Source organism: Aedes albopictus, chromosome 2 (assembly GCF_035046485.1).
Source record: "Aedes albopictus strain Foshan chromosome 2, AalbF5, whole genome shotgun sequence".
Lineage (NCBI taxonomy): Eukaryota > Metazoa > Arthropoda > Insecta > Diptera > Culicidae > Aedes > Aedes albopictus.
In genome coordinates, this window is record NC_085137.1 from 17956650 (window position 1) to 17983392 (window position 26743).

The following is a 26743-nucleotide window of genomic DNA, read 5'->3' on the forward strand; positions in this document are numbered from 1 at the left end:
TGCGTGTTTCCTGTGAACGGCACAGCAGTTCCATTTCCTCGCACTCCGCTTCTTCCAGGCGGCGCTTTTTCTCCCGGAAGAGACGGGTCTGCTGCTTCCGCTTCTGTCTGTATCGCTCCACATTCTGTCGGGTTCCATGCTGCAGCATTACCGCCCGCGCTGCATCCTTCTCCTCCAGAACCGCTCTGCACTCCTCGTCGAACCAATCGTTTCGTCGACTCCGTTCTACGTACCCGATAGTGCTCTCAGCTGCGTTGTTGATGGCTGCTTTGATTGTACTCCAGCAGTCCTCTAGAGGGGCCACATCGAGCACACCCTCGTCCGGCAACGCTGCCTCGAGATTCTGCGCGTATGCGGTGGCGACATTCGGTTGCTTCAGTCGCTCTAGATCGTACCGGGGCGGCCGCCGGTAATGTACGTTGTTAATAACGGAGAGTTTTGGGCGCAGTTTAACCATCACCAGGTAGTGATCGGAGTCGATATTAGCGCCACGATAGGTCCTGACGTCGATAATGTCGGAGAAGTGCCGTCCATCAATCAGAACGTGGTCGATTTGCGATTCCGTTTGTTGTGGTGATCTCCAGGTGTAACGATACGGGAGGCTGTGCTGGAAGAAGGTGCTACGAATGGCCATGTTCTTGGAGGCGGCGAAATCGATGAGGCGTAGGCCATTTTCGTTCGTCAGCTGGTGGGCGCTGAACTTTCCAATCGTCGGTCTGAATTCCTCCTCCTGGCCTACCTGAGCGTTTAGATCCCCTATGATGATCTTGACGTCGTGGTTTGGGCAGCGGTCGTACTCGCGTTCGAGCTGCGCGTAAAATGCGTCTTTGTCATCATCAGTGCTTCCGGAGTGAGGGCTGTGCACGTTTATTATGCTTATGTTGAAGAATCGGCCCTTGATCCTCAACCTGCACATTCTTTCGTCGATCGGCCACCAACCGATCACGCGCCTCTGCATGTCGCCCATCACTATAAAAGCTGTTCCCAGCTCACGTGTGTTGCCGCAACTCTGGTAGATGGTATGATTACCTCTAAACGTTCGCACCATAGATCCTGTCCAACACACCTCCTGCAGCGCTACGATTCCGAACCCGCGGTCCTTCAGTATATCGGCGAGTATGCGGGTGCTCCCGATGAAGTTGAGAGATCTGCAGTTCCACGTACCGAGCTTCCAATCGCAAGTCCCTTTTCGTCGCTGTGGTCGTCGCCATTGGTATCGGTTCGCATTCTTCTCTTGTTGATTTTCCGGTGCTAGTCTTTTTTACGGCTGGCTCGCAGGGCCTGACACCAACCCACTAACCCAGGGAGCTGGGCTTACCTTCCCGGAAGCTACGGGTTCTGCATTGGCATTTCCTCCAACTACAGTGCTAAATAGCTAGGCTCGAGCGCCAGTCTTCGCCGGGGGTGGTGTTTTTAATGGGCGCCCAGGAGATAATATTTTACCTGAGCTTCCACCCCCAACTGCATCATGTATTCCTTAACAAAATATTTCAGCAATTCTTTGAGAAAATCCTCTTGGGATCCGTTTATCCTTCCGAAGATTTCTTCAGAAATTTCACCAGAGATTTCTTTAGAGACTCTTTCAAAGATTTTTTTGGAAATTTCTCCATCGGTTTTTGTCCGAAATTCTTCTAGGGGTTCAAGAATTTTTCCAGGGATTCCATTGGAAATTCTCAAAGCAATATCTCCAGGAATTTCTTCAAGGATTTCTTCCGAGTATTTTGCATGATTTCTGTGTACGACAAGTGAGGTTTTTTTTGGTAGTGTTGTACAACAGCGCGTGTTACAACAGCGCGCGTCCTTAAGGGTTAAACATCGAAATCAGAGCAGTTTTTCCGTGAATTTCTTATGAGACTGATCTAGCCGCACAAGTTTCAACATATTTTCAAGCTCAGCTTCTGAAATGAGCTGTGATTGTAGCTGTAGGTGATAGCTAAGTCAAAACGACATCTTCAGCATTTCTTAAGAAACTCCTGCAAGAAATCACTTGAAAATACCTCCAAAATACCACTAAATGCTTCTCTAGGGATCCTTGCTGGACTTTCTTCGGATATTTTTCAATATTCTAAGGATTTCTGCACGAATTTCAGAAATTGTTTGGTGTTTTTTGCAGATATTTCTGTAGGGACTCTTTTAACTAATCGTCCAAAAATTCCTTCAGAAATATGACTCTTTTTTAAAAATGCTCCATTGCTCCTTCATAAATATATCCTGGGACTACCTCAGAGGTTCTTCAGAGCTCTTTAATTAATTTCTTTAGAATGTTTTCAGAAGTTCTTGCAAAACAATATTTTTTAAAATTGAGCCTGTTCCTCTTTTGTTCGCAAATAGTGAAAGTTATCACACAGAGTATAAATGATAATGAACGTAACATTCTAATCATAGCCTGCCACTCGTTTATTTTTATGAAAAATTGTCTGACGGGTAGTTTTAAGCGTTTCAGTCTTTTTAGGGGTCGGAAACAACTATATGTTTTCTACTTCCAACGTTTCGATTCCCTGAGGAAGATCCTATAAGAATCGAAACGTTAAAAGTAGATAACATATAGTTGTTTTTGTCTTTAAAACAATATAGTGAGAAATTGTCACAAAATCTTAGAGTTATGATGAGTACGAGTTGTACCCCAGGGCTCTCAACATGTTTTTTTTTCAGATTGAGACGGTCAAGAGCATTTTTATAATCAATGAACACTAGGTTGAGAGACTCCAACCTTCATTGAGTTCCTCCAGAATGATATGGAGAGTAGCAGCATGATTCACAAAGAAGAGACTCAATGAACTTTTCTAAAAATGGTCAAATAGCTGTAACTTTTCGAAAAGTGCATAAAAATCTAAAATTTTTACTATGAGTTGTTCAACTAGTTGTGTATCAATGGCCCAATTTTGGGAGAGATCGGGCTATTCTACATGAAGTGAGAAAGATTGTAGAAAAAGTCATAATTATCCGATAGCCAACTTTGAATTGTTATATCTCCGGATTCAATGTACCAAAAGCAATGAAATTTCAAGCGTTCATGACTTATATGATTTGCTTTGAAAAACTTTTGACATAACCTAAAATTGTTAACACGGAAGAAAATTATAGCGTATAGATTATTTTTCTAATATATCACCAAATTATCTTGTGGAGCGGACCTGGTGTGATGGTTAGAACACTTGACTATCACGCCGAGGACCTGGGATCGAATCCCACTCCCGACAAACTCGCAAAATGTGAGTTCTTCCTTCGGAAGGGAAGTAAAGCGTGTGTCCCGAGATGAACTAGCCTAGGGCTAAAATCTCGTTAATACAGATAAAAAAAAGAAAAAAAAAACAAATTATCTAAAATTTCAACATCACTTCAAAATTTGGGATAGTAATTATAGTTTATTTGAATTCCCTGTAATTGACTTCAATATGAATATGTTTTGAAAGAACGTAACAAAATAACCGACAATAAATTGAAAAAGTAATGGGAAGCATATTAAAATTAGACCATCCTAAAATAATTGAAATCGCTGTAACTTTCTTTCTTATTTATAATTATAAGTCTAGTCATTTTTTTTTCAAAGCTCATTATATGAGTCATAAATGCTTAAAATTTCATTGCAATCGGTTTATTGAATCCGGAGATATAACAGTTCAAAGTTGGCTATCAGATAATTATGACTTTTTCTAGAATCTTTCCTAACTTAATACAGAATAGCTTGATCGTTCTCAAATTTTGACCACTTTTCGACAAGTTACAGCTATTTGACCATTTTTTGAAAAGTGAAAATTTTGCCTGTCCCTATCATTTTGTCTATCCCCTGTAGATTCCACAGTTATGATATACAGATTATGAAAGTTAATCACCATGTATCAATGCCGTCATATTTCGTCAAATCTATCGCCAAAATATAACGTTCTCACCGTCGTCAACACGATGAAATGTTCTATTTAGTACCTTTAAATAGCCAGGCAGTAACTTTCTTGGAAGAAGCATCATCCGACAAAATAATGAATGAACTTTCCTACTACGAAAGGAAAGGTGAAAGAAATAATTTCGGAGAAAATAAGCACTCGCAGGCCATTATTGCGTAGGACATTTTCTCCCTGCAAATAGCAGTCATTCGAGCAGCCAGATAGCAGCCATTGATTCCTACTACGAAAGGAAAGGTGAAAGAAATAACTTCGAAGAAAATAAACACTCGCAAACCGGTAAGCAGAGATGGCATACACCTCAGAGCGCTAAGTGAGAAGATAAAAAAATACACATTACACACAGCCTGCATGATGAGAAAGAGTGCGTGTAAAGAATAATCTTCTGCGTGGTCCGACTGCACACGCTCGGCATCGTTGTCGCATCGCGCACGACGGTGAGCGCAGGAAAGCAAGAGAAAGTACAGTCCAACACACAGCTCACATCACAGCGCTGCGCTACTCTGTACTGCCGAGAGCCTGCAACTTGCAGCGCAGTCAGCGCAGATGTGTAGCACATTCCAAGAAATGAGCAAAGCTCACGCAGAAGAAGTTTGAGCTCTGCGACGTCGCGCGCAGCCGGTGTGGCAACTTACACATTCGCACTCTCACGCAAAGTTTTGCGGCTGAGCGATGTGTGTTTGTTGCCGGTCCACATTCGTAGCAAAAGAGAGCGGCGCTCATTTTATTGAAGATGTGTACGCAGAGCTGTTTATCAGTGTATCTATGCCATCTCTGCCGGTAAGGCGTGGGACATTGTCTTCCTGCGAAAAGTAGCCACTCTGATATTGTCTCACAATTTCCGAATGGCCGTTCGTGATCAATTATTATCAGCGCAAAACTTTTGGACCCATAATTGATGTCGCCAAGCTCTCGGGCCAAAAGTTAGAGACAAACTTGTCTCGAAAAGCCTGCGACGACAAAACAAGTTATAACAACTTATAAACAGGCGAAAAATTTCACTTCCACATCTTGTTGGTTCGCTTGTCTCCGAAATTATTTGATTTCCGATCCATCTGCGATTTGTCGCCGCTCCAATGTTGCTGTCTTGACAGATTGTCCACCCAACTTGATGCTAATTGAGTTTAACGTGTTGTTTTTTTTTCTCTCTCTCTGTTTCTTTCGCAGATTATCATCTTCAGGCAGTTTTCCGGAATTTTGCGTTGAACACTTTAAGGTAAGTTAGAAAAAAACCCTTATTAATCTACCTAGCGGTGATTGCGCCTTTCTCGTGCCTTCGAAAACCCATTTCAACAAATTTCAAGTGATATGTTGATGAATATCAAGCTTTCATACGTTTAACCCTCCTAAGATGTTAGGATTTTCGCACCACGATGGCGTCGTGTATGTTCAGCGTGCATGTCTGGGCCATATTGACCCCAACATTGAAACTAATCGTCAATATAACAGTGCCGGGCCGACTCAAGACGCAAGAGACTCTCCGGCAATCCCAGGGTCGGCTAGCTACTGGGTAATCAAGGGCTTTTTCGCGATACAAAAACTAATAACACGGAACTTTCACTTTACTTGTGCATTTTATTAAAACCCTATATTGTGGCGTGTGCGTGTTGTTCTGTGTATAAAATCTGTGTTAATTTGTTAAGTGTTTCCTATTCTATAGTCTGTACCGCTGCTGCTTGATGATGGTGGGTTCAGTGGCCGACACAGCGACTCCAGTCGAGCTGTGCGGCCGGAAATCTCGCCGGATGGCAAGGCGAGCGGGGCCGGTACTCGGCCGACGAGACCAGCGGGCGTTGCTGGGGGGGGGGGGGATCAGAGGCGTCTTCCCTCGTGGGCGCTATCGACCGACCGTGGCATGGCCACCTTGGGAAGTCGAGAGGGGAAAGCTCCTTGGTAATTAGGGCCTTCGGCCCGAGCTGTACGTCCTCCTATGAGGACTGAGGTTCCTTGACGGTTAGGCGCGGGAACCGTTCCCGGTTCCACGGGCCGAGCCGTGTGCTGGACGGAGACCTATTTTAGGTCCAACAAAAGAGGTCCTGAGCGGTATCTTCCCCAAAGATTCCTCTAGCAACCGCTAGTAAAAGGGGGGGGGGGGTTCACTGGTTCAACCACTGCACTATTTAAGTAACACGTCTTAAGCACACGGACGCCTGATTTTTCTCCCTTTCCCGTCATTCGCTATTTCGTCGCCGCTAATTTTTACAGCCATGTTACATTCTTGGTAGCGACAACACAATTACAGCGGTACTTGACCCTTTCACTTCTGTGGTAATTTCCTACTGTTTTTACACAAGAAACGTGAAGGGTCCGACAAACAACACATAATAAAAAACAAAAATCTACAATCTTGTAACCAAACGGTTACACTATCCACCACCCCGATGAAAAAAATGCGAAAGCACGAAGAGATTTTGCAATTTTTTTTTTCAATCTACTCTCTCAGGTCATCTTCGGCCGCCATCGGTTCGTGGATGTACAACAAACATTTAAAAATATTTACAAAACTTGAAACGACAAATTAAAAATCTACTAACTACTATCGCGCGATATCATAATTAAACTTTACAACAAATTAAAAATATAAATAATAAAACATGCTAAAATAATACTTCCGTACGTTCACAATAAACATTTTAAAATCGGAAAACGAAATAAATTAAAACATGCAAAATAAATATGTACACAACATTTAAAAAAATCTTATAAAATATCCCGAATTATGGGTAGACAACTCTATTTACACGTTGCGCAACGAAAAACAATTTTACAACCCTATTTACAAATATTTACAACACATAGATCACATTCGATCAGCACGGCCGAATCCCCAGGCGGGATTGATTCGCCGGCGGGCAAACTGTTTGACACAACAGTGACAGTGACAGTTTGCGAAACGTCATGAGTCTGTCAAAGTGGACTGACACAGCATCTCTATTGTTCGTTATGTTTATGTTTATGCTGTGCAGTCGTAAATAATTTTCGAAGTGAAAAGTGAATAAAGTGGCCTTTTTCGACGAGAATGTATAGGTAAGTAGTACGTACGATAATACAACATACCGAAGACTAATCTTCGTATGTATTTTTGTCTTTTAGGTGAATGAAATCTTTCATTCAGGGTTATTGGCCAATGCGACGACAATCTTTGCCCAGAAAGATTGGTCCATTGCCAACCCATAATGTCCCGGGACACCGTGATGACGTCTTGGCGCTGCAAAACGTAATCAGGTAAGTAAACAGTGTACACAATAAAATTATCAATCATCTCAGCGTGATTGAAATTTACTTATAGATTTGGCCAAAAATCGCAAATTGGGCGATCCTCTCCCAACATCTCCGCAGGTGGAGAAGACGAGGGTTGTTTCTGGTTACCCCTCACATCCTCCTCCGCGCCTGCCAGTGTTGATCAGGATCCCCGTAATTAAATCAAGGTAAGTTGGATCTAATTTCCACGCATGCTAGCCTTTCGTTACGACCGATCGGAGTCTTTCATCCGTCGGTCCGACTAATCTATGACTAACAGCTAACGATTCTCACAACAACTAACACAATCGACTAACAATTCCATAGTCCTTCGATGTAATTAAATTGTTAACATTCTTGGTTTCTCTTTCTTTCCAGATCCACTTTCAGCGGTGTTCACCATCAGACGATCGGGGACACAACTCGTTATTCCCGCGCACCGTTGGATCACCGGCAAACTGCCGAAAAGTGGAATTTAAAAAGAAAAGATAAATAAATGATTTATAAAAATTTAATTCGGAGTTGTTTTATCTTCTTTCTATTGAATGAAAATCTTTTCTGGTGGGTTCCAGGCAAGGTTCCAGGTGTGCGTCCGGAACTGGGATTTTTCGTTGAAGAGTAGGTTTCCAATATCGAAGTAGGTTCGCTGCACAGTTCTTTGGCCGTAGGTTCCGCTCGAAGATTTAGGTTGGCCTTTTTCCGGATCTTGAACGATCGGGTCTGCTTTCGTAGGGATTCGGGGTTCGAAGTTTGTGAATTTGAAGAATGGAAAGCTTCACCAGGTAAGTCTCGGGGAATTTTAGAAGATTGAAGCACCGACTTACTGGTGTCAAAATCGGGAGTGAAATAACCAGAAGAGTAGCGTGACACTGGGCTCCTTTTCGTACCCTTTACTACCTGAAGCAGGTCTTCCGAATCAGATTCGGGCTCGCTGAAGGACATTTCATTATCATCGGAATCGGAACTAGGTATGATCAACTCGATCTCTTCCTCTGGTTCTGATTCCGGCGCCCTGTATTCGCATGTCGCGCTGGGGGGCAAATAGCGAGAATTTACATCGCATGTGACGATGTTCATGTCACGCATAAACACGTAAATGATTCTTTTAATTTTTATGACGTCTGCTGGCATCATCACCCCCGAAGTCCTTTGCTCCCGTATGGTATGCAAAGTCTCTTCGAGGTCCAGCTCTAACTCCTCTAGCGGGTAGTTAGGATGCGTCGAGAGCAACGGACGAGGCATTTCAAACCATTCCTCTAAGTCCGACTCGTCCGCATCGTACGTCGACGGCTGCCAATTGATTGGATAATAATTGGCTTCAGCCTTTGCTCGTCGCTTACGAGTCATTGTATATGAGAATCGGAGATGTGTGTTGTGGATAAAAATAAAATCATAAAACAATGGGACGGATCATAACAAACATGTTAAAAGAAATTGTGCGCATGGGTTGTCAATGTGATTTTGCATAAACAGTGAAGTTCAATTATGATAATGGACATACAACATAAAATCGAAACGCGAAAAACAACATTTGCCAACATCGACGAATTTTTAAACGGGGAAAACGACAATCAAAAGCAAATGTGTCCTATATGTGTTCAGGACCTCTTTTGAAGCAAAAGCTTCGTCTTATCACAGATTTCGCAAGTGAGTGAAGATAGTGCGTAAGGGGCGAGACATACGTGCAAGCACGTATCCCTGCCACCTCCCGTCGGCAAAATCGTTAGATTTTTGTACACTACTTCGGTCCCTTGATTACCTTTCGCGGACTTTTGGCTGGGTGCCAAGTGAAACTTATCGACAATTTGTCAGTGCCGGGCCAACTCAGGATGCAAGAGACTCTCCGGCAATCCCAGGGTCGGCTAGCTACTGGGTAATCAAGGGCTTTTCGCGATACAAAAACTAATAACACGGAACTTTCACTTTACTTGTGCATTTTATTAAAACCCTATATTGTGGCGTGTGCGTGTTGTTCTGTGTATAAAATCTGTGTTAATTTGTTAAGTGTTTCCTATTCTATAGTCTGTACCGCTGCTGCTTGATGATGGTGGGTTCAGTGGCCGACACAGCGACTCCAGTCGAGCTGTGCGGCCGGAAATCTCGCCGGATGGCAAGGCGAGCGGGGCCGGTACTCGGCCGACGAGACCAGCGGGCGTTGCTGGGGGGGGGGGGGGGATCAGAGGCGTCTTCCCTCGTGGGCGCTATCGACCGACCGTGGCATGGCCACCTTGGGAAGTCGAGAGGGGAAAGCTCCTTGGTAATTAGGGCCTTCGGCCCGAGCTGTACGTCCTCCTATGAGGACTGAGGTTCCTTGACGGTTAGGCGCGGGAACCGTTCCCGGTTCCACGGGCCGAGCCGTGTGCTGGACGGAGACCTATTTTAGGTCCAACAAAAGAGGTCCTGAGCGGTATCTTCCCCAAAGATTCCTCTAGCAACCGCTAGTAAAAGGGGGGGGGGGTTCACTGGTTCAACCACTGCACTATTTAAGTAACACGTCTTAAGCACACGGACGCCTGATTTTTCTCCCTTTCCCGTCATTCGCTATTTCGTCGCCGCTAATTTTTACAGCCATGTTACATTCTTGGTAGCGACAACACAATTACAGCGGTACTTGACCCTTTCACTTCTGTGGTAATTTCCTACTGTTTTTACACAAGAAACGTGAAGGGTCCGACAAACAACACATAATAAAAAACAAAAATCTACAATCTTGTAACCAAACGGTTACAACATCCAAAAAATCCATTTCATGGCACCAGACATCATATCGTTTATATGGCTTTTGATGTTTACCCCCGCTTGAGAAAGCCGCAATCTTAAATTTTGAGCTGCCACTTTGGATTTAAGTCCGCCATCTTTGAAATTCTGGTCACCATTTATGGGCTCCAGATTTCTTCCCATATACCCGTATTGAAAGGTTTTAAGAGCCTAAAACTCCAATAAACAGCTTCCATCTAGGATATTGAATAATCTGGTAGGCCCTACTCCATCAAACAGACATCAACTTGAACTTTGAGCCATAATTTTGGGTATTAAACCACCATCTTGGATTTTAGACAGCCATCTTGTATATTCTGGTCACCATTTTTGGAGTCCAGGCATCTTCCCCATACCAAATATACCCATATTGCATAGTTTTAGGGCCTAAAACTCCATTAAACAGACGCCATCTTGAATTTTTACCCGCCATCTTGGATTTAAGACCCCCATCTTGAATATTCTGGTCACCATTTTTAAACTCCAGACATCTTCCTCATACCAAATATACCCATACTGCATGATTTGCCATCTTGAATTTTAGGCCGACATCGTGAAATTTCTGGTCTTCAGTGTTGATTTCCGCACAAAATTCGTCAACCCTGCCAAATGTTACAAACATCGCCGCAGATTGATGTGTCGCATGATGGGGTTTGGTCCAGTTTTATATACGGTCAGTTCTACCGGTGCTGGTCCGGATCACTGAAATGGCCATAGCTCCGGAACGCCTTGACCGATCCGGACCATTTTTAATAGCAAACAATGCGGTAAAATTCCGGTTCGATTCGAGCTATAATCCGAAAAATCGGCCAATGGGAAGTGCCTTAAAAGTGAGTGAACTCTTTTTGCGCACAGACATACATACATACACACATACAGACACCATCTCAATTCGTCGAACTGAGTTGATTGGTATATGTGACTTGACCCTCCGAGCCTTCTATCAAAAATTCGTTTTTTGAGTGAACATGTAGCCTTTCAGTACACTTTGGTGTACGAGAAAGGCAAAAAATACAGAAAAAAAAATAAACAATCAATGTTCTAATCGAAATGTTTTATTTTATTTACTAAATTTAAGAATTATGATGAATGCGGCCTATAACTAGAATGCTGTTTTTACTTCTACTTTATCGACAGCAGAACGAGTAAAAAATTGTCAAAAACAGTCAAATTGAAGTTATGAGCTATAGCTTAAACTTGGCCTCAGGTTGAGGCATGTTCTGGGAAACCCTCGGAAATCCTTGTGTCAAATTCAACCCTCATCTAAAATTATCTGTCATGTTTTATAACATGTGTTCGAAGATTATGACGCTGGCATTGACGGTTATGATCCCATATGTTTCACACACACATCCACGAGGCCGGCTGTCTATCGTCTTTCCAACCCGATGCACGGAGTGATAGTGAAATGTACCTACCGCGAACGCCTCCAAGGGACGTCCTTCCGACGACAACCGAGTTGTTGATGTTACGTGGTACCAGTGGATCAACAACCAAGTAGTCAACAACGCCCGAACAGCCGCCCCAAAGCTGCCACAGCCACATCGAATGAATGTTTATCGAAAGCGAAAATCGAACTCGGATCGACATTGCGACAGTTAATGGAACATCAGGGTAGCCTCTCCGGGCGTGGCGGCGATGGCTTCACCGGAAACATCATCGTCGTAGGTTGCTTTGCTCGCGGTCCCGGTATGATGATGATGATGCTATGGCACTCTCTCACTACTGGAACGACCGACTGTGGTGAGGACCGAGGTGATAGAGGTCGATATTTTCGTGACTAATAGAATATTACGGACTGATGGTGAGGGCTGATGGGGTGGAGGAACAGCTGGTTACAGTCAGACAGAACCAGACAGGCCCAGAGACCATCCAGCCAGCAGTGCCAGCGCCGCCCTCTGACTACGTGTGGGAATTGAAATCCAGCGGCAAAGGTTACCGCTTGATTCGCTTGAGCCAAGGACTTCGAAACATGACGAACATAATTGGGGCAAGGTTGTCTGATAGATTGAAGTGCGGCGGAATGGGCTTGAGCTTTTTAGGTTTGTTGGTTCATGGTGGGTGTCGTGGATTGGTGGTGACTGTATCCTTCGGAGGAATCCATTGCCACTCAAATGTCATGCATTAATAATTCAACTTCGGCGAAAATCTCCATAAATTTGTTTGCTTCCAGATCGAAAGAGTTTCCTGGAGTTTCCTCAGTGCAAACAGTAGTGTGGGCGTCAAAGCTGAAGGATGTTGGATGTAAACATGTAGGTTTGTGACCAAAGGCTATCATCTAACCTCAATTCAACTTGAATAGCGGGGAAGGTATCTTCTTGAAGATGTTCTTATTTCTAATACATATTGCTTTCACAAGTGCCTTAAGGTTGGGAAAGAAGTTGCTTTTGGTAATGTTTACCTGAGAAGTAAGAATTATCTTCTTCTTGATGTAACGTCCTAACTGGGACAAAGCCAGCTTTCCAGTTTGGTTTTGTATGAACACTTCCACAGTTATTAACTGAGAGCTTTCTCTGCCAATGATTATTTTTACATTCGGTATGTGATTTACCAATTATTGCACGGCTTAAAACTCGCAACTGTTGCACACCTCATAAAAAAGCATGGAGTGTGCAATTATTGGCAAGTTTTGAGCCTTGCAACAATTGAATAATGGCCCTAAATCGTGTGGAAGATACGAAGATACTCTATACCCGAAGGAATCTAGGAAATTTCTATTACGGATCTGAATGTCAAATTTCAAACTACACAGAGGAATCCCTTCTTTGACCACCAATCCGATGGTAAACTAACTTATTCTGAATTTATGCACAAGGTGGTGCTAGTTCGTTCTTAAAGTTAGGAACTGCTGTATCCCGAGATTTAGACTACATACAAGAATGTCATCTTTAGCCTAATTGACCAGAAGAGAGTAAAAAGTGATAGTTCGGGCTCAACGGTCGTAAAAATTGCGGGTGCTGACATGTGTGTGGGTTCCAGGTTCTCTTATGTCCGCGTTCGATTAGGAGTACACCATCACTGGAGCCAAAGATGGAATTTTGTCGATGAGTTCGTTCCATATTAAAACAACTATTTGATGATTTATAATATGAAACCATTCAAGTGTTGAACCAAGCGCTGCCTACAAGGTACCCTCTCAAATTTTATGCCGCCGTCTATCACCGATTGCAAGAGAGTTCGTGGGGCAATATCAGGCTGGATTCATGGGTGAACGCGCTACAACGGACCAGATGTTCGCCATCCGCCAGGTGTTGCAGAAATGCCGCGAATACAACGTGACCACACATCACTTGTTCATCGATTTGAAATCGGCGTATGATACAATCGATCGAGAACAGCTATGGCAGATTATGTACGAATACGGATTCCCGGATAAACTGATACGATTGATCAAGGCGACGATGGATCGAGTGATGTGCGTAGTTCGAGTATCAGGGACACTCTCGAGTCCCTTCGAATCTCGCAGAGGGTTACGGCAAGGTGATGGTCTTTCGTGCTTGCTGTTCGACATTGCTTTAGAGGGTGTAATTAGGAGAGCGGGGATAAACACGAGTGGAACGATTTTCACGAAGTCCGTTCAGCTGCTTGGTTTCGCTGATGATATTGATATTATTGCTCGTAAATTTGAGACGATGGCGGAAACGTACATCCGACTAAAGAGTGAAGCCAGACGAATCGGATCAGTCATTAATGAGTCGAAGACAAAGTACATGATGGCAAAGGGCTCCAGGTAGGAATCAGCGCGCCCGCCACCCCGAATTTATATCGACGGTGATGAAATCGAGGCGGTTGAAGAATTCGTGTACTTGGGCTCACTGGTGACCGCCGACAATGACACCAGCAGAGAAATTCAGAGGCGCATTGTTGCAGGAAATCGTGCTTACTTTGGACTCCGCAGAACTCTACGATCGAATAAAGTTCGCCGTAACACGAAGTTAACTATCTACAAAACGCTGATTAGACCGGTAGTCCTCTATGGGCACGAAACATGGACCCTACGTGCAGAGTACCAACGCGCCCTTGGAGTTTTCGAACGGAAGGTGTTGCGTATCATCTACGGCGGAGTGCAGATGGAAGACGGGACTTGGAGAAGGCAAATGAACCACGAGCTGCATCAACTGCTGAGAGAATCAACCATCGTCCACACCGCGAAAATCGGGAGGCAACGGTGGACGGGTCACGTCATCAGGATGTCGGATAGCAACCCGACTAAAATGGTTCTCGAGAGTCATCCGACCGGTACAAGAAGACGTGGTGCGCAGCGATCTAGGTGGGTTGACCAAGTGGAGAACGATCTACGGACCCTACGCAGAGTGCGGAACTGGAGACAAACAGCCATGGACCGAGAGGAATGGAGACGGCTACTATGTACAGCAGAGGCGATCCCGGTCGTAGCCTGATCGGTAAGGTAAGTAAGTGTTGAACCAACAAGTGCTGAAGGGCAGTGATGGAAAACAGTGAGGAATGCAGCTGAGTAGACACAAACGCAAAGCTATCCTACGGACTTATCCACCGATGAACCGAATTCATCGCGGTCCGAGAATTTTGACACTAGAGCGGGGTCTGTTCCAATCAGAATCGTCCAATTCTGATTGGAAACGGCCCCGCTCTAGTGTCAAAATTCTCAGACCGCGATGAATTCGGTTCATCGGTGGATAAGTCCACTCGTGAACAACAGAAGCCAGAATATATTCGCACTTCCTTCACTCGCGAGCTAACGAAGCTGGTCGCACTCGTGAGTGATTCGCGAAGCAGCTCTGAACATTTTTCAATTTTGTGGAAAAACGAATTTACACGGCCGATAGATTAACTTTTCAGGAACAATAAAGCACAAAACACTACTATCTGATGGATAATTACATGTTTTGCTATTAAAATCGCACTAAAATGCAATTCCCGCATCTCCACTTGTTCTTCGCGAATAAAAATTCATGAGTGTTTTTGTTTTTGTTTTGCTTCATACTCGTGAAGCAAGCGGGTGCGAATAAACTCACACACGGCCAGGCTTGATGATCCTCCTCGAAATCAAAAGAGTTTTGCAACATGCTCTAGAGCGGTGTTTTGTTTTTGCCTCGTCGCGAGGGAGCGAACGAACCCCAAACAGAGAGGCAATAAAAACTGAGCGAGGAAGAGGGGAACGAAAAAAGAGCCGATGATTATTTCGGCTTTTTGAGTGCGATTTTCGCCTCGAGAGTCTTTTTTTGTATGGGAGTGGAACTCGCGAGAGCTTTTTGAGTGTTAGACGAACTCCTCGATGCGCGGCATGCTCGCGCTCGGTGCTGTTGAGGATTTGCGTTGTGATTTCTGAGTTTTATTTTCACTCCTCAGAAAATCGCCAAAATCGCTTCCTCATTTTCTCGCGAGGAAGTTTCTGTCAAGCCTGATCGATAGTTTTTCATTTAAATTAGCTAGGATAAATATAAAAACCGTCTTTTATTCCAAATTTCTCTAATAAATCACTTGCACCCACTATAGGTACATGGTTCCTATAATGGTAGTAAAATTTAGCATTGGTTCCTATAGTGGCGCATCCCATTGAATTTTTATGGGACCCACCACTATAGGTGCAAAGGAGCAAAACATTTAAGGAAAAAAATGCTTAAAACAGGTTTTTCGCCAAATCCTGAAAACAAAACTGAATGAATGTCATTTATTAAGTATAATGCATTTATCAAAATGTCAATTGCGAGCTTCTTGGTCGAAATTGCGATAAATTGCTCATACTCAAAATAACTGGGACAGGTAAAATTTTCACTTTTCAAAAAATGTTCAACTAGCTGTACCGTATGCGTGATAATGTTTGCACCATCGTACAAATAAGGTACCCATATCACCTGTACACACAATGTCTTGGTTTTTATTGCATGCACGTAAGCTCTAACTCCTATCACAGTTGGTAGCGGGTAAAAAAAAAATCAGATTTCTTAAGTTTAAAATTTGCACCATGAAGGGGTAGCAGCGGTAGTCGGTACTTGCCCACGCGCAAATGTTAAAAAAGACATTTCAGGAGTGTTCAGGAGAACCGCAAAACAGTCTTAGACCGAAAAAAAGCAAGGGCAACTATCCCCGAAGGTGTCCACTGGTCGTCCAAGGTTAACATGGATTAAGAAAGCTATCGCTGCCACCAAAAAATAAGATTTGGGTGAATTATGGGCGCTCAATGAGAAAAATGGCAAAGAAATGCGAAATCAGCGACTTAACGGCATGGCATATCGAAAAGGAAAATTACGGTGGCCTTTATGATCCTTCGACCATAGAAAAAAAACTTACATTATTACCAATGGCATCCAGGAGCTACGAGTAGCGCCATATAAGAAAGTCTTGAATTTGCCCGAACGCAACCTCCGTTTTTTTCGATTTCCGAAAAACTATCGATCCGTACCAAATTCCAGAATCAATAGTTATTATAACTTTTGTTTGTGTGCCAATGTCTACACCATTATGCAATGTCAAAATAAAAAAAATAAATTCAAAAATTGTTAATCTCGACTTTGACACTACCACGGATACTTTTCGACATTTGCGCGTGGACAAATCACGAGCTAGGTTGCCACTTAGTCATTATGCAAATGTTAAACTAAGAAAATCAACACTTTTTATTCACAGCCTACTATGATATGAGTTATAGCTTAAATGCCTGCAAATAAAACCAATACATTGTCTTCACAAGTAAAACTGGAATTTTATTTAACGATGGTGCAAACATTATCACGCATACGGTAACTTTTCGAAAAAAGTGCCAAATATTTTACTGTAGTTTCGCATCAGTGGTCCAAATTTGGAAAAGATCGGGCTATTCTACACGAAGTTGGAAAGATTCTTGAAAAAGGTATAATTATCCGATTGCCAACTTTGAGCTGTTATATCTCCGGAATCAATTAACCGAATGCAATGAAATTTTAAACATTTATGACTTATATAATGAGCTTTTAAAAACTTTTGACTAAACTTAAAAATCTTTACACGAAAGAGAATTATAACGATTAAATTATTTTTCTAATATAACACCAATTTATCCCAAACTTCATCATCGTTTGAAAATTCAAGATAGTAATTATAGTTCATTTAAATTCCCTCTAATTGACTTGAATATACATATTTATGTTTCGAAGGAAAGCAACCAAATGACCGGCATTAAATTGCAAAAGTAATGGGATGCATATGAAAAATAGATAAATTTACTAAAAAAACATAGTCTCAATGGAATCGCTATAACTTTTTTTCTTATTAATAGTTAATTTGAAACTTCGAATGTTTTTCAAAGTTCATTATATAAGTCATAAATGATCGAAATTTCATTGCATTCGGTTCATTGAATTCGGAGATATAACAGGTCAAAGTTGGCAATCGGATAATTATAGGGGAGACTGAGGAGACTTGATCCCTGGGGAGACTTGTTCCCCCCATATTTGCTCGGAATCAAAACCATTTTTCTTCTAGCATATTTTTTCCAAAACTACTCCTGGACAAACGACCATGTTTTGGCTACAAGTGATTTCGAATGTACATTGCATTATTTTTTAACGGCTGATGGTTTGTTTTCAGTCCTTCAGAAATCTTTTAGGCGATTCCGAAAAATCTCAATAACTATGTGAAAATTGAATCAAATCGTGACAAAATTTCACAGCTTACTTACTTATTGTTTACGTGTTGTTAACATATTTTAATTAATTCAGCTTAGTATACACAACAGTGACATGGGGAGACTTGATCCCTCGAGGATTACACACACATTATACATGTGAAAAATAAAATTCTATTCGGAAGCCTCTATTTACTTGGAATTCTAGTCTATTCAACGATAAAATGTGTCAGATAATTATAACTTTACTGCCCATATTCGCATAGTCGATGTAACCACCATTGGCAATGCCACCGTAAAAAAGCTAATATCTAACGCGTGTGCATATTTGTGTCCAGTTTTACTCAAAAGATCACAAGATCTAACCCTTAGTTAGATGTCAACGCGGAAAAAGTCTTGAACTTTATTTTTATTCATTGTTAAAATTCCAAAAGTATGTTGAAAAGTACAGTGGCGCTTACATCGATTATGCGAATATGGGCAGTTTAGTACAAACCAAGAAAAGGGGGATCAAGTTCCCCATTTTGAAAATACGGCACATCCCTAATAATTTAAGGAAATCTTACAATTTCAAACACTCCATATTCATCGAAAATACAAGAAAATTCGAAAAGAAAATGAATAGGAGACTCTGGAATTATTTTCACTTTAAATAAACCATGTGCTCAAAGGGGGATCAAGTATAACCCATTTTGGAAAAATACATCATAAGACATGCCTCCATAAAAACACAGTTTTGAAAACTTTAACAATAATTTAAAGGCCTTCTGTTATGTATTAACTTGCAATAGATGTTTACCTGCCATTTTGTACGGAAATCGGATCTAGTTTTGTGTTTTTTCTTAAAGTCAGACCCCTGAATGGGCAATGTGGGTTAGTGTATGGGAATGCCATTGAAGGTTTGTAATATTATCCGAGGCTTTCGAAATCGAACAGGGCGCGTCCCTGGGTTGCGGATAGGGGAAAAAGGAAGGTATCTCGCATTTGAACTGCAATCAGCCAATGTGATATTATCTCCTATGGTGTTGTAGTGCGAATAAATGATCTCATTCTATGGGAATTTGAACCTTGTGATGCCCTGTTGTTCATTAACTTTAATTGTCTAAGCTTGACAAGGTTTTGAAGACAGACATAAAATGAGAGAATTACCTAATAAGTAGGAAAGTCACATCAGCAAAGCTTTTACATATGCAAATGTTATCCATGGGGTCATGTCTAGTATTTGGTATGTATGGCAATGACTGATTCTTACCGAGTAGGGCTGCTACAATACCACGCGGACAATTCGATTAAAGGCTTAATTGGGAATAATCTATTTTCCGGAACTGAAAGGACATTTTCTTCGGGGTGGCTGGTGAGTCGGAGAGGGTAGGAATGTTCGTTATAACCGACAAACAATCGAACGCTCTTTTTTCTATGACTTGCTGGTCATTCTATAGATTATTGTTTTTTGGGTTTTGAAGGTATGCGATTCACTATTAGGCCTTAAAAATATTTTGCATCTGAATAGCCCTGATATTGTCAAGTCTGTACCAACACCCTAATCCCACATCAAAATTCCCTTTTCCTATCCCATGGCGTTTGTGTGGTCAGCAAAGACTATTCAGCCATTACCCCTCCTTATCATCGGCTCTGGACTGACTTGCGCTCTCATTGTCCCACCAAATGCTGCAAAATGAAAATGAAAAATGATTTAATCCACCTATGGTGAACAGAACCCTTCTTACGTTTACTGAAATTATTGTTGTATTAATCGTATTTAACGTATTTATTTTGTTTGTTTGTTCGTTTTGATCATTCTAGAAAATATTGTGGATTTGGCATCTAGTGGATTGGTAGTAATAATAATAAATAATAAAAAGGAAGTTTTGAAATTACTTCCAAGTGCTATTCGAAAGACATCTCAGTAACCAGTTGTGCAATCGAAATAAAATTTCAGAGTGTTCTACTGGGAAGTTGTTGCTTTCATTTGGTGCAAAAACGGTTGACAGACGGCTGAGAAAATTAATACGATACACTGGGTCAAAAATCTCTCAAAAAGTTAAGTTGTATTACTTCCAAGTACTCTTCGAAAGATATCTCGGTAACGAAATGTCCACTCGTAATATAATTCAATAGGGTTCTACTAGGATATTGTAGCTTTCATTTGTTCCTAAGAGAACCCAAATCGTTTGACAGATGGCTGAGAAACGTGAGTGACTTTTTTTGTAACATACGCACTAGACCGGCCCAAATACAAAAATGTTGAAAAATTCTACGGGGCACCCTCTAGAATCGTGCCTTTGGATAAGAAGAACAATCAGTGAAAGATTCAGCTCAATCGGTTGAAAACTGAGCTGGCGCAAATGAGTTGAAGGTTTGTATGGGATTCTCAGTCCAAATATATGGGAAATTGGATGCCCTCCAGTCTCTCATACAGCACGCCGGTTTGGCGAGTTCGATTTGACCCAGAATTGAAAGAATAGCAGTTGATACCCTAATGAACAACTTTGTAGAAGACCATATCATGATAAAACTTAATTTAGTTGCGGTTTTAGCCAAAGAAACCAGGATGAGGACATCTTCCCCCGTTTACTCTCGGTTGTTATATGCAGCACGTGTTGGTCGGCCGTAGCTTGCGCGCTACATCATAGGCAGCTATGTAATTCTACATTGTTTCGATACTCACCCACATGCGTGAGCAATGGAAATGAAGGACAACATAGCCGCCTATGATGTAGTGAGCAAGTTTCGAACGGCAAACACGTGCTGCATGTAACAGCCGAGAGTAAACGGGGGAAGATGTCCTAATCCTGATTTCGTTGGCTAAAATCGCAACTAAATTAAGTTTTATCATGATATGGTCTTCTACAAAGTTGTTCATTAAGGTATCAACTGCTATTCTTTCAATTCTGAGTTTAATCAAACTCACCAAACCGGTGTGCTGTATGAGAGACTGGAGGTCATCCAATTTCCCATATATTTGGACTGAGAATCCCATACAAACCTTCAACTCATTTGCGCCAGCTCAGTTTTCAACCGATTGAGCTGAATCTTTCACAGATTGTTCTTCTCATCCCAAGCCACGATTCTGGAGGGTGCCCCGTGAATTTTGAAAACTTTTTTTTCGCTTCATACAAATGTGGGCCGGTCTAATACGCACACACACATACACACACAGACATTTGCTCAGTTCGTCGGGTTGAGTTGATTGGTATATGAGACTCTGCCCTCCGGGCCTCGGATTGAAAGTCGGTTTTTTGAGCGGTTTTTATACCCTTCTTATGGGTGCCATTTACGCGGTTTTAGTGAATCCCCTTAATATTCCGTAATATTCCAGGTTGCCATCTCGTTCAAACAAATTTCAAACCGAATATGTACACATGCCAAAACCTAGTTCAACTAATTATAATTATTGCACAGCGGTTTATGAGCAGAGTACGTGCGTGCATTCACTGGACTCTATTGGGCAATAAATTTAATTGATCTAGGTATACATTAGCTGATACCAATCTTAATGTGCATCAACATTGGCTTGTTTGCTCGTGATGCGTATTTCATTTCCGGTAAAATGTTTAACCAAAATATACAGTGAGTAATTGCATACATTATCAATCATACCGTAACCACCTAAAATAAGCTAGGTGAAGGGGTGCAAAATGCTTCATATACATTTATTTTATTGTTTGATGCCCATATGTAATCTTTGGTATTTTCGACAGTTTTGCTCTTTTCGTCTAGAGGGGGGTTTTTGTCGGCCAAATTTCCTGATGTTTGTCCGTAAATCGCTTACGTTGTGAAAGTGTGGCTTCGTGGTCTTGCGGCTAGTATCACCAAGCATTTAGTCGCATCGTGCTGAGGACACTACGAGAAATAAGTATAAAGACAGACCCGTTTTCCATACAAAATAATCATGTTTGGGGATCAAAATATATTTTTCTAGTGATTCGATTGTTATGGAGTTTTGGCTGCAACCTTAAAATAACTAGAATTTTGGCTAGTAATATAAATCATCATCCATGCAAACGTATGCTAGTCCGATGTCTAGTGTCGTGCTTCCTTCAAATAGCGAATAGCTCACTGGAAATATTTGGTACTGCCCGTGTTTAGAAAAAAGTTTTGATGCCAATTTTGACGTCAACACTTCGAAGCGTACAAAATTACCAAAAATAGCATAGCTTTCCCAACATCGAATTGGAAGAGATATAAAAAAAAACGCGAGATGAGGAAATTTTTAAATTCAATATTTGAGATTGCAAGATTTGTATGAAGGAAATTTATTTAGTCAGACAATAAAAAATAGGGGATAAAAGACTGTTCTTGGAGGAATGTATTAATCCATTGTAATGTGGATGTATTTTACACAATTTTCTCTGTCATCTTCACGAAGTATCGAGAGCTCCATTCTCTAAATATAGCAATGGTGATAATATATGACATATGCTCGAAAACGTTTGGATCAACCACCGCCGCATCGCTTTAGTAATATCGCAACATGCCAATAGCCGAAGGGATTATAAGGACTAATCACACATGAAGTATAATTGCCACCGCTTGCACGAACATAAATAAATTCATGTACTTTCCACCTGACCTCAGCTAAGCTCCAGCTCCGTCACCATATGGGAGCTTTCGGCTCAATTCGTTCAAGCTTAGCCCATCCACTACCGCCGGATTGGCCGAACGAAGTACAGACACTATTGATTTTTCATATTCTCTTCCTCTGAGCGTACGTACCCGGTCGTTGTTGGGTACGGAATGCCTCTGGGAAATACAAATAATCGATGGAAACTACCGTGCAATACCTTGCACAGACAGATGACCAACCACTGGCAGCGAACAATCTGCTGCCGCTGTGTTGTACATTCCATCCAGAAGCTTATTGAATTTGGATGGTTATTTTGTTGCACTACAAAATTTCTTCCCTAAACGATTGGCATCGAACGCTGAACGGAGGACCACACACACGACGACCAGTCCCGCCTCCCATCCTTAAAAACAACGGAAACCTTCGAACCGTGCCTTCGTTTCTCTCTCTTTGATTGTTCATATGTTGGTACATGTACCCAACCATCCCGAAGGTACGGCGTACATGCAGTGGACCCACTCGGACTACACACGCCACACAGCTTCAGGATATTTCTGGATGTGCTTTTCACAGATTGCCGGTCGATGCTTTCCGCCACGTGGAAAACTAAAACCGATCGGCATGAGTTGCACTGCGCTATAAATAGATTCCTTTCAGATGGAAATTGGCTTCCGCCCCATCCATCGGGCGAGCTCCATCCTAACTATGTTGTAGGCACCACACAATTTTGTATTGTTTCAGTTTTTGCACCGCTCTCTGTGGAAAACCATCGTTCAAATCAGCAATGCTTTTAATATACCTTTCCTTATCCGGCTTTCTAGCACTATATCAAAAGCAATTCCCGAAAAAAAAATCGAAAAGGAGCACAGACACACGTCAGCAGGTAAATAATAGCAAACACCCTTATCACGATTTGCAGTCTTCCAAGGTGTACTGTACAATCAGCAGCATCAGATAATAAATATATCGCCCCTTTCTCCCCTATTAAGTCAGCTATTTTCACGTGCGTTGCAAGACGGCGTGGAAATTTTACCCAAGGGAGCCCATAAATTTGGCGGTCCTTCCTCGGTGTGTTTCGTTTTCTTGTAGCAACGAGGTGTGCACTTCCTTTTTTCTGTAGCCACTACCATCGATTTTTTTTTGAAGGTGAGGAATTGCAGTTTCTATCTTCCGAATAAGGGGGATTTTTTGGCATCGCTGACAGAAGAGAGTCGTAATTGGAGAAGACAGTTCACAGAGGGTTACTTCTTCTAATCCGACGCATATAACAAATAGATCATGCGGATGGCAAAGAAAACCATGAAAAGACAATTTTTCTAATGGTTAAAAAATAGTTGAATAAATGTAATAAAAGAAGAAATGTATCACAGAACAAACGAAAATTTTGAATCTGAAGGATTTCAATTCTAAACTACATACAGTATACCTCAATTTATGTTAAGCGGACCTGGAGTGATGGTTAAAAGCACGTGACTATCACGACGAGGACCTGGGATCGAATCCCACTCTCGACAAACTCACAAAATGTGAGTACTTCCTTCGGAAGGGAAGTAAAACGTGGGTCCCGAGATGAACTAGCCTAGGGCTAAAAATCTCGTTAATACAGATAAAAAAATACCTCAATTTGTGGACCTTTCATTTCTATAAAATCGAATTTTTCATGAAATCGAAGCAATTTTATTTTATTTTTTTTAATTGTATACCAAAATGTACAAAACATAAAAACTGCATGAAAACTGAGTTTTCGACAATATATTAGTAATTTTTGCTAAATAACGAATAAACCTCTCTCTCGCAAGCTTGTTACGATCGAAATCTTTTATCTCCAAAAACATGTATGGTTGATTCAAAACCAATATTTTGAGCAAAGGACATACACAATAACGTTATTTGCATGAATGTTCCAAGAATATCAAAAAGTTAAGAAATTTATTCAGATACTCTTTTGAGAATGTCTCCGAGGATTTACCCTGGAATTCGTTTAAGGTACACCGGGGCAAGTTGAAACTGGTAGGGCAAGATGAAACAGCGGGTTAACATGATGTTTTCTAATGATGATAAACAATTTGATTGCCATAACACATAGTTTATGATTCAAACAATCTTTTAGTGAAGAATAAATTTCCAAATTGTATTAAAATCTGTTTCAAAACTTCGCGTTTCATCTTGCCCCACCCGTTTCAACTTGCCCCGGTGTACCTTACGAATTATTTCATAAATTCCTCAAGAGGCTCTTTCGGAAATTTGGAGATTCATAACAGTATTCGAAAATTCCCTCATGGATTCTTTCGAAAAATATTCCATGAATTCATTCGGAAATTTTCTTCAGGGATTTGTTTAGACTGGAATGGAAGGACTATTCTATAAATTCCACAAATAATTCTTTCAAAGCACTTTGCATGATTTGTTTTTGAAATTTCTCCATTTTTTACAGAAACTTATCCATGAATTATTGCAGAAATTCTTCCAGAGATTCTTTCGGAAATTCGTTCATAGATGCTTTCACAGAATCCTACCGAAATTTCTTGAGACATTTATTCAGACATTTTTGCCAGAGATTCCTTTAGTAAAACTTTCAGCGATGTCTTCGGAAGCTATTTCAAAGTTTTTCAGAAAATGTTTAAGAAGTTTGTACTGGGGTTACTTTGGAAATTCTTCCAAGGATTTCACCAGAAATTTCTACAGCAACTTCCAACTTTTCCAGAAATTTCTTTAGGGACTCCTACAGAATACAAATACAAAGAGTTAAGTGTATTGTATGAGTTTCTGAAGAAAATTCTTCATGGATTTCTTTAGAAAATCCTTCAGAGATTTACCATATTTTTCGGAACTTTTCTAGATTTTTTTTTCCGAAAGATCCTTCGGATATTCCTTTAACAATTCTCTCAAACGATCTTCCAAGGATTTACTCCGAAACATTCTGCTGGGCTTGCTTTAGAAATTGCTCCAGGGATTTTTTTTTTAATTCGAATTCTGTCAGAAAGTTTTCCTGGGATTTCTTTTAAAAATCTTCCAGGGAGTCTTTGAAACAAAAATATGAGATTCGATTGAGAATTTCATGTAGAGATTTCTATATTTCGAGGGATATTTTTTCAGAAAATCTGGCATGACTTTTATTATAAATTCGATTAATAATTTCTTCAGAAATATCTCCAGATTCTCCTCCAGAAATTTAATTACAAATTCTCCAAGGAATTCTTTGAAAAAACTTCGACAGATTTTTCGATAATTCTTTCATGGACTTTTGCAGCAATGCTTCCCAGGATTCGTTTAAATTTTTTTTTTAAACGTTTTTAGAAAATATTTCCAGAATTCCTTCAGTATCCTATGAATTCATCTACAAATTTCTGCAGATTTTAGATTTTTTCAGAAATTTTTCAAAGAATTCATTTATAAAATCTTCAATGAACTTCCTCAAAAATACTCCATGGATTAAAAAACTTCTTCAATATTTTCACAGAAGCTTTCTAAAGAATGTGGATTGCTTCAGAAATTCTACGAAAGATTTCTTCACATTCCATTTGATATCCATTCAAGACAATTCTCTTCCAGAAATTACTCCAAGAATTTCTTGAGAAAATCTTAGAAAATCCTCCAAGGATTCCTTCAGGAATTTTTCTACAGATTTTTCCAGACATTCTTATCAGGATTCTTACGGAAAGGCTGGAAGACATTCTTGTAGAGAATTCGGCAGGAATATTCACACAGATATTTTATCAGAATTTCCGCCGCGTAAACCTCTATATATTTTCTCAGGAAGTCCTCCAAGCGTACCTCTAGGAATTTTCCTATGGATTCCTCCAGGAATTCATTAAATTTGTAAGGGTTTTCATTAGGAAATTTGTCCAAGTTTTGTTTCCAAAATATCTCAAGAGGTTTTGTTAGGTATTCCATCAGGTGTTTCTTCAGTTATTCCTCCTGGAATTTCTGCAGAAAGTTCATCTATAGATCCTTAATATATTCTTGTTTTTCGGAAATTGTTTCAAGTAATTTTTTGGATTTTTTATAGATTTTTTTTTAATTTTTCTGAAATTTATCCAGCGATACTTTCGGAAATATGTACCTTTGAAGACTTCTTCAATATTCATAGAATTACTTCATAAATTTCAGCAGGGTTTTTTAAGTTGTTCCCTGGATACTTCCAGAAGTTGTTCCAGCAGTTCCATCAGAAATTGTTCAAGCGGTTCCTCAGAGATTGCTCCATTAGTTCATCCACGGAAATGTACCAGTGAAGGGGAGCCGAAATCAGGGAACCTTGACTAACTAGCTCTGATTTTACAGATCGTGTCAGTAATCTGCCGAAGCATTACAATGAGCTTTTCATGAAATTTGCTATAAATTTTGAAATTCAATCAGCTGAGTACACGCCAAGACAGTAAAAGGCATCTACCAACAATATCAGGAATATATTACAATTCTCGGTGATGAAGTCATAAGATATCTTGTGAGAAGTTTGTTAGAAAGCTTTGAGAAAAAGTCTGGCGAATGAACAGTTTGTATGCAACCGCCGAAAAAGTTGTCATTGCTAAAAAAAAATATCGCCAGAGCACCCCATTCTTTATTAAACCAACGAACCTAACCTCAAAATGACTAACAACTCTCATGTCATTTTGACAGATGTAACATGAGCATGAAAAGGAAGACAACAAGATCGATAAAGTAGAAAATATGATCCGTCTTTTTCGTGCATGTGTGTGG

General features: G+C 40.9%; 2 protein-coding genes across 7 annotated transcripts in view; one reads left to right on the plus strand and one right to left on the minus strand.

Annotated features, from left to right (window-relative positions):
* The window catches only part of LOC109429565 (stress-activated protein kinase JNK), a 273562-nt gene that overhangs the window by 127161 nt on the left and 119658 nt on the right, over nt 1-26743 (plus strand). For all 6 annotated transcript variants that reach the window (XM_062849253.1, XM_062849248.1, XM_062849250.1 and 3 more), the window contains one exon: nt 5067-5115. The gene's annotated coding sequence lies outside the window, so the exon portion shown is untranslated. The remainder of the gene's footprint in view (nt 1-5066; nt 5116-26743) is intronic.
* Nucleotides 7081-8853, minus strand: LOC134288846 (uncharacterized). Its single transcript, XM_062854743.1, has one exon. The coding sequence runs from the start codon at nt 8484-8486 to the stop codon at nt 7641-7643; it is 846 nt and encodes a 281-aa protein (XP_062710727.1). The 5' UTR covers nt 8487-8853; the 3' UTR covers nt 7081-7640.